Below are 11939 nucleotides of genomic sequence, written 5' to 3' on the forward strand. Positions count from 1 at the left end.
AAGACAGGAGAGGAGAGGGGAACAGTTCCTTAGTCATGATGTTTTACAGGATGTTGGGGGGAGGGTGGGGGTGGCTCTGACGTCTCCCCCTTCACCAATTTCTTTTCTAAATTGCTTGCTCTATTTTCATAAGTATCTTGTCCTGGAAAAACCTTTCCAAGCAGCCGCAATAAAAAATAGAGCATGTTTAACAGAAAGCTAAAAATACTGAACACTTGTCTCTTACAAAAGATAACCTAGACCAGTGGTCGGCAAACTCATTAGTCAACAGAGCCAAATATCAACAGTACAACGATTGAAATTTCTTTGAGAGCCAAATGTTTTAAACTTAAACTACATAGGTAGGTACATTGTTATTAACCTAATTAGGGTGCTCCTAAGCTGGCCTTTGCTAAAAACGTCCTTAATCTGATTGAGGTACGTTCACTGAGGTCGACCCCTTCCAACTCCCCCATCCACACTCGTCTTGTGTACTTGTTTCGTCTATCTCCTTTCGTTCATCCCCTCTACATGTCCAGACCATCTCAACATACCTTTCTCAATCCTTGACACTACATCTTCTTTCACTCCACAACGTTCCCTAAAATTAACTTAATAAACTTTAAAGTTTTAAGTCAACTTTGCACTGTACGTGCGTGCCCGCATATAGTATTTTGTGGAAGAACAACGCTCAAGGGGCCAAAGAGCCACATGTGGCTCGCGAGCCGCGGTTTGCCAACTACTGACCTAGACAAAGTCAAAAGGAATAGCCCGGAAGAAATGTTTGGAATATGTGTGGCTTCAGATCTGTAATAAATAAAGAGCCACTACAAATAAACAAGAAATAATGATCGACCTAGAAAGAAAATGGTCAAAAGGTTAGAACCTGCGCAGAAGAGGAAACTGCCAGGGGTCCTACAGAGATGCTTGACCTCGTGGGCAACCAGGCACAACAAGGTAAACAGCAAAACCACACGGTAGCGAAGCCACGAGGAAACCAGGGGGCTCTATGCGCTGGAGGGTAAGTCAGCACAGCTACAGAGAACAACTTGGCCAACTCGTCAACGAGCCCTTAGACATGCTTCCCTTCAGCCCAGGACTCACTCCAGGCTCGTCCTGCAGACACGCGGCCGGGCACGTGCAGCTATTCCTTCCAGCGCCACGCGGGGCGATATGGGCGTCTGAGTGGAATGGGACGCGCTCTCTAGCGGGAGTGCATGAGCTGTGACAGAGTGAGCACGCGCCTTGTAGACCCCGCTGGCTCTCTACCGTGCACCACAAGGCAAGTTAGAAACCACGCACGGTAGGATTCTACCCAAGAAAAGCAAAGAGACTTTCATTTCCACACGGAGAGTACGTCTCCTAATAGTGGCACCTGGGACATAATGGCACCTTCACCCCAACCGCAGTGGCAGCCAGCTCTGCGAGAGGGTTGAATGGAGGGCAGGTCACGATGACGGCCACGGGTTTTGGTATCTTCATGCACCGTACCCATGACTAACAGTGACAACAGTCCCTTATTACTTGTAGAATTAAGGTTTCGAAAAACATGACCTAGGCGTGTGGGGGAAGGAAAAGTCCCCCTTTCCACGCTCCTGTTCCCTCGCCTGTAAAATGGGAAAGTCTAGCATCCTTCACCGGGTGGGCGTGAGGGCTCTGCCTGAGGGCCACCCCCACTGTGACAGCCTGTCATCGAGACCCGCCCCTCATGCCTGGGCCAGAGCAGGGTGCCCCCCCAAGCCAGACACCCAGGTGTGAACCTCCCCTCCCCCACAGCCTGCCAGCGTGTCTCCTCTCAGACCCTCCTCATGGGAAAGGGTGGCCCACTTTGCCCCCAAGGGACAGGCCCTCTGCTACGTCCAGGGTTCCCACCAGGGTTGAAGGACATGAAGGTTCTGGAACCTAATCCCTGTGAGCTAGAGGGGGACGGACGGAGAAGCTGCCCACAGCAGGGGGAGTAACACACAAGGCCCAGGTGTTGGTCCGAAGGTGCTTTATTGAAGGATGAGGCTCCGCATCCACCATCAGCTACAACCTGGGGACAGAGGAGGGGGCTGAGGGTGGACGAGGGCAGCGGGGGCCCCATGTTCTCACCCACTTGACACCCCCCTCTGGTTTGGCTCTTCTGTATCTGGTGCCGTTACCAGGCTTGGGACAGGCCTGGGGACCCTGTGGGTGCCACGGGAAGGAGAAGGGGGTGTCACTCACTGGATCTCCCGGAACGCCCGCTTCTCCACGAGCTTCACCTTGTACTTGCGCTTGAACCTGGAGAAAACAGGAGAGCGGTTAGTGACGCACACCCACCAAACAAGGGGGGTTGTCCCCACGCAGCCGCCGAGGACCCCTCCAGGCAGTCTCCAAGCCCCGCCCTCCCACAGGCAGCGGCCCTCACTTGGCTCTCTCCCGGGGCTCGATCATGTTTCTCTTCTGGAAGCTCTTGAACCGGTCACGGAGGATGTTGCCCTCGGGCTGCGGGAAGAGGAGGTGTCACTGGGCGCCGGGCAGACCCCCAGGCCTCTGACCTCTCCGAGGGTCCAGCCAGGGCTCAGGGGGCCTCACTACAGTTTTCCCATCAGCAGAGCCTCGGGCGCCAGGGCTCAGCTGGCCCTGAGCTCGCGGGGTGACGGTACTGACCTCCCACTGCCTGAGCTGGGTTGCAGAATCACCGGAAAGAGGCCGGTGAGGTGGAAGGGGGCGCACAGGCAGAGGGAACGGCCAGGCCAGGGGTCAAAGAGGGGCACAGTAGCCCACTGAGGCAGCACGGGGCTGCAGGCTGAGGCCAGACCTTGCAGGCCAGTGGCCGGGTGAGACACTGGGCTCCCTCCAGGGCACTGGGGAGCCACGGAGGCTCCAAGTGGGGGAGGAACATGGTCCGTTCTGAGCTTTAGGGTGACCCTCTGGGACAGGAGGGGACAAGGGCAGCAGACCAGGGGCTGCGACGGGGCCTGGCTGGGACGAAAAGGCCTCTGAAACCATCATGTCAGTTGCCCCGCAACCCTGGGGACCTCAATCTCACCCGTGCCCTCAGCCCCCAGGCATCAGCCCACTGGCCCAGCCTGGGGGCAGCCAGAGTGTCGCCCACAGCCCCTGGGGGGCACGGGGAGCAAGGATGGTGTCATCACCGGGCACGGGCTCTCCCTCACAGACCTCAGCACCCCCAGCTGGGCAAGTACCTTCAGGGTCCGGAGCGAGTCGGCCAGCTCCGAGCTGAGCTGCACGTCGATGTCGGGGTCCTGGTACCTGGAGAGCAGGGCAGGGCATTCAGGGGCCGGGACCAGGCAGAGTCCAAAGACCCCTCTTGGGAGAGTGGGCTGGGCAGTGGCCTCTGAGGACATGGGGCTTCGGGGGGAGACATGGTCCCGCAGGAGGGCCAGGCTGAGCACAGGCAGGGCACTGGGATGGGGATCAGGACCCCTGCCGGCCTCCCCCAGGGTCCCCCAGCCCGGGCCTCACTTGAGCCGCCCCAGCCTGCGGGGCTTGTCGGCCTCGGCCAGCCGCTGCTGTGCCACCTGGGCCTTGATCCTGCGCAGCCTGAAGAGCTCCTGGTGCCGCAGCTGAGCTGCCTGCACCGTGGCCTGCTGTACCCACAGTATCCGGGCGGCCTGTTCCCGCTGCAGGACAGCTGGAGTCAGGCCTCAGCGCAGCGCCCTCTGCCCTGCGGGGCCTGGTCTCCACCCGGGACCTCCGCCACCTCCCACAGGATGGCTCTCCTGGCCACCGGAGCCCAGGTCACAACAGGCCAGCGGCTCCAGTTCCCTCACCGCTTGGCCTCCCCAAACCTTCCTCACCCATCAGTCCCAGCGCCCCGAACGGGCAGGAGGATCCTGGTCTAGCCCCGTGGTCGGCACACTCATTAGTCCACAGAGCCAAATATCAACAGTACGACAACTGACATTTCTTTTGAGAGCCAAATTTTTTAAACTTAAACTATATAGGTAGGTACATTGTTATTAACTTAATTAGGGTACTCCTAAGGCTTAGGAAGAGCCACACTCAAGGGGCCAGAGAGCCGCATGTGGCTCAGGAGCCGCAGTTTGCCGACCATGGGTCTAGCCCAGGGGTGGGCAAACTTTTTGACTCGAGGGCCACAATGGGTTCTTAAACTGGACCGGAGGGCCGGAACAAAAGCATGGATGGAGTGTTTGTGTGAACTAATATAAATTCAAAGTAAACATCATTACATAAAAGGGTACGGTCTTTTATTTCAATAGTTTTATTCATTTCAAATGGGCCGTAGTTTGCCCACGGCTGGTCTAGCCTGTCCCCCTGCATCCCCTGAACCCAGAGTGGTGTCTGGAGGGCGCTGGGAAATAGTCTCTCTCAGCTGGCAGAGCAGCTGCGAAGATCCCGAACTGGGCAGGGGGGGGAGCAGCTCCGGGGACTACAGAAGCGGGATGTGGGACCAGAGAGGGCGGGCTGCAGGGACCAGAGAGGGCGGGCTGCGGACACGATAGAAAGCAGGCTGAAGACAGAAGAAATCAGGCTGCGGGAGCAGAGAGAGCAGACCCGAGCCCACGGTGCTCACCAGCATCCGGGCGGCCTTTTCCCGCCGACGCTGCTGCTCCGTCTTCTTCTCCACGGCGGCCAGGCGGGCAGGTGTGGTGGCCTCGGCTCCTCCGAGCTCGTCCTCTCTGGCCTGGTCTCCAGCCCCCTCGAGCCCCTGGTCCTGGCCCTCGCCTGGCTCCCCCTCCCCATCCGACTCCTCCAGCAGCCCCTGGCACATCTCCTCAAACACAGACTCCTGGGGAAGAGAGGGTGTCAGTGCACAGGGAGGGCGTCAGGGGCCAGGCGAGGGGCAGATGGGAGGAGGGGCGGGCGGGCGGGCAGGTGTGGGCTCACCTGGGTGGCGGCCTGCTCGGCGGGGGGCAGGGCCAGCTGCCGCTCCAGCTTCTCGGCCTCCCTCTGCCGCTGCAGCTCCACCTCGTGGGCTTCCCAGAGCAGCGTCTGGGAGGGACAGGGCGGGGTGAGGGCGAGCCCCAGGCCTCTCCTGGGGTTACAGACCTGGCCCCCACCCCAGCCCCTCCTCTCCCTGGTCCCCAGTTACAGCCTCACCCCGCCCTCCCCGCAGCGGCCAGAGGGGGCTCCTGGCTTCCCTGCCAGTTCCCGTACGGACAGTCTGGGCTGCACACACCGAGTTTCATTTACATGAAACACCCAGAAACGGCAAATCCGTGGACAGGAAAGAGCGGGGTGGTGCCTAAGATGGGGAGACGGGACTGGGGGCGATGAGCATGGTGGTGCCATCTACAGGGCTCAGCACATACACGCGGCACCACTCACATGTGCCCCTAAGTGGGCGCATCCTATGGCACAGGAGTCACATCTCTGCAAAGCATTACATATTTTTAGAAAATGACTGACCTTCCCCCTCCTCCCAGCACCCACGCCGCCCTCGCCTGTCCGAGGGGAGCAGACTGCGGCCAGGCTCCTCCTCCCACCATCCGGGCGCGGGGTTTGTTTCTGCAGACACCACTCCTGTTGCTCAGACACCCGCTAATGCACGATGTGGAACAGCATTCACGCGTGTCCTGCATCTACTCATGACCTCATTTCTCTCCGGGAACATGTGCTCCCCGAGGGGGGCGTGTCCCCACTGTTCACACCTGTGCTCAACAAACGTCTGTGAGATGAACAGTGACTCTCACAGGCAGGTTTCTTGTTGCTAAACTATCCTCGGCCTCAGACCTGTTAATGGTTTAAGGCCCCTTTGCACCAACGCGCCGTGAACTTCCCAAAAACTGTACCCACTGGACCCGCCTGAAACTCCCATTCTCCTCTTCCCACAGCACATGCCCCATTCTCAGCCGTGTCCCCTCCTCCAGGAAGCCCTCCTGACCCCAAGGCTGGGTGTGGTGGTCCCTCTGAGTCCCCCCTTCCCAGCCCCGCCCTCTGGGTCATCACTGTCTCCTCCACTGGACTGTGAGCCCCAGGAGAACAGGCTGGGACTAACTCGGTCACTCTGAGTCCCCAGCTCTGGGTGGGCACGGAGAACGTGCCAGGCAAGGGAATGCCGACCCTGCAACATAGGCACCGGCTGAGGAGAGGGCTGTGTACCTGGTGGTCCTCAAAGGACGGGTTGTAGGAGGCTCCAGAGGGTGTCACCTCCACGGCGGGCACCTGGGACGGCTTGGTGTGGAGACGCGGTGGCCGCTGGACAAAACCCAAAGCAGGTGAGGCCTGGGAGCTCCGGGACGCCCCTCCGCACGAGTCCAGGCTGGGAGGTGCTGTGGGAGCCGGCGTCTGGGACAATGGCCACCTGGCTCCCCCGGGAGTGGCACCCCCAGGCCCAGCCGGCTCCCCGCATTGGCTCTGCCCGCCTTCCCTGAGACCAGTCCCTGTGACCCCCACGGGGGCGGGGGGGGGGGGGGGGCGACACATGACTGAGTCACCGCAGCCTGTCACCGACCCGGCAGCAGTGCCGGTCAGAGCAGCACCTGCCGACAGACTCAGAGCGCAGCCTCCACCCCCTGGGGCCTGTGACAGCCACACAGTCCCGGCTCCACTCGCACCCTCTGCACCTCAACAAGACCCCGGTGATGCGAGTGCTCCCTCCGGTCAGAGCAGCACCCTCACAGCCTCCACTTGCGGACTTTCCTCGTCCCTGCCCCTGCCCATCGGGCCTCCCCAGCCGAGGCCCTGTCTCCAGCAGAAGCCGGGGTCACCCTGGCTGCCCTGCCCTCGTCCCCCTCCCACCTCAACCCCGTCTCCCCAGAGCCCAGATTCCACCCTCTCCTTTGCAACAAAACATCAGCAGAATAAAACTCTGAAACCTGAGCTGCCCCCTCCGCCTTCCCCCGAACCCACCCCGCAGAGGACGCCTGCAGGTCCCCCCACTGCCTGCCTGGAGGCTCCCCAGGTCCCGAACCCTCAGTACCTTCTTCTCTGCAGCAAGGGCTTCCCTGAAGCACCTGCTCTCTCCCTTCGAGGCCCCGCCCCGCATGTCACAGCAGGGACGGGCTCTGAGACCTGAGTTCTGCGGCCCAAATGCAGAGCCGTCCCCAGCCCCTCCCTCGACCCTGACCGCCCAGACGCCACTCAGGCGCAGCCTCACCTTCACGCCCTTCTTCTTGGTCTGCTCCAGGAAGAAGGGGTCCTGGCCGGCCAGCGGCCGCTCCAGAGGGTCTGCGGAGGCAGAGGGTGCTGGGGGCTGGCCCGTGTGGGGAACTGCCGTGACCCCTCCGACCCTCCCCTTCTCACAAAGATGGCTCTGAAGCCGGGACCAGGGAAGACTGACTCTCAGACCCCGAGGGACCTCGAAAGCCAGGCAAAGAGCAGCTGGCGGGCTCCCCAAGGCAGGAGAGCCGGGGCTGAGGGTGGGAGCCGGCCCTCAGGGTGCCACTTCGAGACCCTGCCAAAGAGGGTGTGAAACACCCGCAGGGCACCCCTTAGACATCAGCACAGCTGTGCAGCAGCCCTGCGCCCGCCCCCAGGTGACAGACCTCCCCCAGGTGACAGACCGCCCCCAGGTGACAGACCGTCCCAGGTGACAGCCCGCCCCCAGGTGACAGCGCACTCACTGTCTGTGGCCCAGAGGTCGTAGAAGGGCCGCTCCGCGGTGTCCGGGGGCCCGGGCCTGGCTTTGGCCGCAGGACGGCTGCGGAGCTGGGCCTGCGCCCTGCGCACCTCCCGGGGCAGCTCGCCCTGCTTGGCCAGCCTCTCCCATAGCTGCTCCTTCCGCCTGAGCTTCTTGGCATTGGGGACCTGGTGGGCGAGGACGCTGGGCGGGGGAAGCGCACAGGCCAAGTGGTGAGGGGAGCCTGGGAAGGGCCTGGCTCCCCAGTCGGGCTCCCACCCCTGCTCACCCCACACTCGGGCACCCGCCTCCAGCAGCCCCTCTCCCAGGCGCCCTCCCCAGGCCAGCTTCCTCCCAGCAGCCTGAGAGAGCATCTCCCCGTCTGTCTGCAGCCCAGGCCTCTCTGAGCCTGAGACCCAACAAAGCAACGCCTCTGGGGCCCCTGCCCCGACGTCTCCCAGGCACCTCACACACCACACAACACCGACCTCAGCAACGTCCCCAAAGCTCCTCCTCCTGCCACACTCCCATCTCCGGGCCGGCCCCCCCCTCCACCCACTGTCCACCCATCGCCTGACCACCTGCCCCCTCCTCCAGGGGTCAGTCACTAAGCCCGGCCTGACCCACCTCCTGCCCCCCCCCCAAATCCCTGGGCAGGTCCAGGTCCCACCCTCGCCTGCTACAGCCACAGCACCCCGGCCCTGCCTCACTCCCTCCAATCGTTCTCCAAGGCCCAAATCTGATCCCACCCCTGCCCTCCAAGTGACCCTCACACCCCCTCCCCAGGAGTTCCTTCAGGGCCAGGACGTGAGCGGGGCACAGGCAGGAGGCCCCGCCCAGAGGGGAAGCTGGGCCCAAGAGACTGGCACTCACTCTTTGGGGGCAGGGATCTTGGACGTGTTCTCTAACACCAGGTCCACCCGCAGGGGTTTCTTGAGGAGCAGTGGCCTCTTCTGGCCTTTGGTGCTCTTCCTGCCGCGCTCTGGGGGTGGAGAAAGGAGAGGAGTCAAGGCCGAGGCCTCCTCGTGCCCCAACACCAGCTCCGCACCCACCACATTGCCGTTCCTGGGACCTGCGTCCCAGCAGACCTGGGGGCCCCAGGCTGACTCAGGCCCCTGCCTGGGGGAGGACGCCCCCAAGGCTCTGCCTCCCACCACACCACCCCCCGGGCCAGCCGGGCCAGCCCTGTGCTGGGCGCAGAGGGGTCAGCCCCACACACAAGAGGCTCCCAGACACAGCGGGGACATGGCCACAGAACCAGGACCAACAAAGAAGGAAGCAGGTGGCCAGGTGACACCGAGGCCAGGAAGTGGGCTCAGGACCCGACAGCACAAGAGCCTTTTACTTCCAAAACCCCACAGCGAGAAGCGAGAACTCCGGGACAAAACCCGCTCCCGCCCACGGACCGTGGCACCACGTGGAAACGACCTGGCTCCTCTGCGCCCCACAATGAGGCTGATGCCGACCTCGAGGGCGGTGTGGGCAGCCTGTGAGCGCGCAGCCGCTGCCGCCTCTCTGCCGCCTCTTTAACCTAAAGCAGGACCCACACACGCCCCTCCTGTTCCCAGCCTCCGTCCCACCGGCAGAGCCTCCTGCTTCCTCCCCGGCCGAGGGCAGGTCCTGATGGGAAACCCGCCTCGTCCATCACCTTCCCCCGGTGAAGGTCTCCTCTGCCTGGAGGCGGCCCGGTGCCCGTCTTCCTGCTCACTGACATGGTCCACTCGCTTTGGTGAGAACAGGTCCCCTGACTGCTCTCCAACGTGACCGTGAAGCCTTAGAGGCTTGCCACGTGCTCCACACGGCCGTCAGCTCTCCCATGAAGCAGACCCCTTCGCCTGCTCTGCCCCCCCCCCGGACCCCCGTTACAGCAGGTGCCTGTTCGCGGTCCGTTTACAGGTGCCATGGACCCCCTCACCGTCCTCACTCACTCCCCACCTGTCTCAGCACCTCCCGGCCCTGCCTTCCAGCCAATGATAGCCAGCAGGTTGGGCAACTGTCTCACCTACTCATTCAAGTGCGCCCTCTACTCCTTATCAAAGCACGTTTTAGTAACTAAAACCGGTGATTCCTTCCCTGCGGGTCCTTGACCTGCTTTTCGGCAAACGAATGCGCCCCGCTATTTGACGTCTAATCTACTCATCGAGACAGACCCCTGCCGGCTTTTCTGTGCACTGAGATCTCCGATACCCCAAAAAGGAAACCCGACTCTTTTACGGCAGGGCCTGGCCTGCTTTCTGCTCAGCCCAGGCCCTCTTGTTTATGAAAGGGCTAAAGAGAATAAACCGGGGCTGAGAAAGACTTCTTGTGCTCAGCGGACACCTTGCAGAACGCTTGCAGCCCTGAGCACAGCATAGCCCAGGTAACCAGAAGACGCCTGGCATGGGAGGAGCCAAGGACAGACCGGACCCTTACGTCGGCAGAGCGGCTGGCAGCCAGCAAGGATTGACAAAAACCTCTCTCGCCCTAGCTAGTCTGGCTCAGTGGATAGGGCGTCAGCCTGCAGACTGAAGGGTCCTGGGTTCAATTCTGGTCAAGGGCACATGCCTGGGTTGTGGGCCCAACTCCAATCCCCGGTAGGGGGCGTGCAGGAGACAGCCAATCAATGATTCTCATCATTGACGTTTCTATCTCTCTCCCTCTCCTTCCTCTCTGAAATCAATAAAAATATTTTTTTTAAATAAATAAATTAAATGAAAACCTCTCTCTCCTGCTCTCTTGGCTGATGCCTTTCTCGGTCTCAGCCCACCTGCACCCAGGTGCCTGGAATAAACCTTTTTGGATGCGTTATGGCCTCATGTCACAGGTGCACGACCCCGGCCCACCCCCAACCTTTCAGTTTACAGTGAAGCCCCTTTCAGGAAGGGTTTGCCATCCCAGCCACGTCATCGGCGCGGACACTCCCAGAGGCTGAGGTGGGGTGGACAACGACCCACCGTTGCCTAGCAACACACCACAAAGCCCTTCCTCACTCACCTCTGTCCTTGGGGCCAGTATCCACGAAGAAGAGTTTATCATCGGGGGCCTCCGACACCAAGCCCCTGGGAGATGGAAATACAGAATGTCAGCCACAAAAATAAAAATAAAATAAAGAACGTCAGCCACATCCTCTAGGAACTGATCGACTTCCAGATGCCGGGGAGGGAGCAGGGTGCTGCGGAAGGAGTAGGTTTCGCCTGGCAGGGGGGGCCCGGCTTCCGCTTATGCCCATTCAAGCACCCTCTTGCCGGGGTGGGACCCCTTCAGGCTAAGGCTTCCGCCGTCGGCTTACAGAACGCAATGCTTAAAGCCCACGGCGCCAGGCCGGGTGCACGGGTCACACTGACTCTAGGAGGTTACAGCACCGGTTTACCTGAATCCTAACTTAACCGGGAGTCCCGTACCTGGTCACCCTACCAAGTCCCTCAGCCGCCCACCCAGGTCCCCAGCACAGACGCTCCCAGCACCCCGGAAGCCCCCCCCTCCCCCCGCTCGGCCTCCCCGGACCGCACAGAACTGGGCCCAGCAGCCGGAAGTCCCGCCCCCACGCACCCGCTCGTGCGCTCCTGCAGCCGCACGTCCTCTAGGAACTGGTCGATTTCCAGCCCCAGCGGCTCCTGAGCGAGCCGCCGCCAGCCCCGCTTCTTGTTTCTGGGGCCTCGCCGCCGCCGCCTCAGCGCCGGGTCCACCGAGGTGGGCCGCAGCCCCAGGAAGCCGGAATCGGCCTCGCTTTTCGAGCGGAGCTTGCCGCTGCCGCCGCTACTGCCCGCCGCCATGTTGTTAAAGGAAGACTCCGGCTGCCGGAAGCGGAAATGCAGTGTAGGGCATGCGCGCGCAGACCCCCTCCCCCCCCCCGCGGCTCACTCCCGGCACCCACGTCGGTGGCCGCCATCTTGGTAAAGTGGGTGAAGGCGCGGGGAGGCAGCCATCTTGAGAAAGGGCAAATGGCTCCTCCCTCCTCCGTGGATTCCCGTCCGCCGCGGGTTTTTGGGTACTTGGCTCGCGCCCTCGCCAAACATCTTGCCCAGACGCCCAGGAATATTTTTAAATCGGAGTATTATTTTTTAAAAAAATAGTCTCCTTAGAAAAGAAAAATCGGAACCATGACTGGCAGATGCGGAGCGAGACACGTTCCAACCTCAGAGCGCTCGGCCGGTCCGTGTACCCACCCTGGAACCCCGGAACCCCGGGACCCCGCGGGCTCTCGGAACGTGGAGGTGGAGGCGCAGGAATGCACGTGCGGGGAATGTTAGACACGCCCTGTCGGGACCCCGCCGGGGCCGTGAACCTGGGGCCGCGAACCCGGGGCCAGCCACGGGGCCCGGCCTCGGTTTCCCCGCCTGCACAATGGGGGCGATAGCAGCGCCTCGGCCTCGGAGGCCTTTCTGAGGCAGAAACGAGGTCCGTGCATTTCTGCAACGCGCTCAGGAGCGTGCCCGGCGCCGGAAGGTGGGCCCTTGCCGTGGCTTCA

General features: G+C 61.8%; 1 protein-coding gene and 1 non-coding gene across 2 annotated transcripts; both read right to left on the reverse strand.

Moving 5' to 3' along the window:
- Nucleotides 1–2183: 2183 nt before the first annotated feature.
- NOP53 (NOP53 ribosome biogenesis factor) lies at nt 2184–11265 on the reverse strand. Its single transcript, XM_036302859.1, has 12 exons — nt 11021–11265; nt 10466–10530; nt 8366–8474; nt 7497–7696; nt 7031–7101; nt 6034–6129; nt 4819–4923; nt 4496–4720; nt 3433–3557; nt 3153–3219; nt 2372–2448; nt 2184–2244 (listed from the first exon to the last, which is right to left on the reverse strand). Exons 1-12 carry the CDS (start codon nt 11242–11244, stop codon nt 2184–2186), a joined length of 1425 nt encoding a protein of 474 aa, XP_036158752.1. The 5' UTR covers nt 11245–11265.
- Nucleotides 2999–3107, reverse strand: LOC118652842. Its single transcript, XR_004966712.1, has one exon. It is a non-coding gene; the product is annotated as a small nucleolar RNA SNORD23 (small nucleolar RNA).
- Nucleotides 11266–11939: the final 674 nt, after the last annotated feature.

Source organism: Myotis myotis, unplaced genomic scaffold (genome assembly GCF_014108235.1).
Source record: "Myotis myotis isolate mMyoMyo1 unplaced genomic scaffold, mMyoMyo1.p scaffold_m19_p_34, whole genome shotgun sequence".
In the NCBI taxonomy this organism is placed as follows: Eukaryota; Metazoa; Chordata; class Mammalia; order Chiroptera; family Vespertilionidae; genus Myotis; species Myotis myotis.

Coding starts and splice junctions, on each gene's coding strand:
- NOP53 (XM_036302859.1), bottom strand. CDS start 11,244: ATGGCGGCGGGCAGTAGCGGCGGCAGCGGCAAGCTCCGCTCGAAAAGC. Junction 4,924..6,033: donor CGTCCTTTGAGGACCACCAG/GTACACAGCCCT, acceptor TGTCCCTCCCAG/ACGCTGCTCTGGGAAGCCCA. Junction 2,449..3,152: donor ACTCGCTCCGGACCCTGAAG/GTACTTGCCCAG, acceptor CTCTTCCCGCAG/CCCGAGGGCAACATCCTCCG.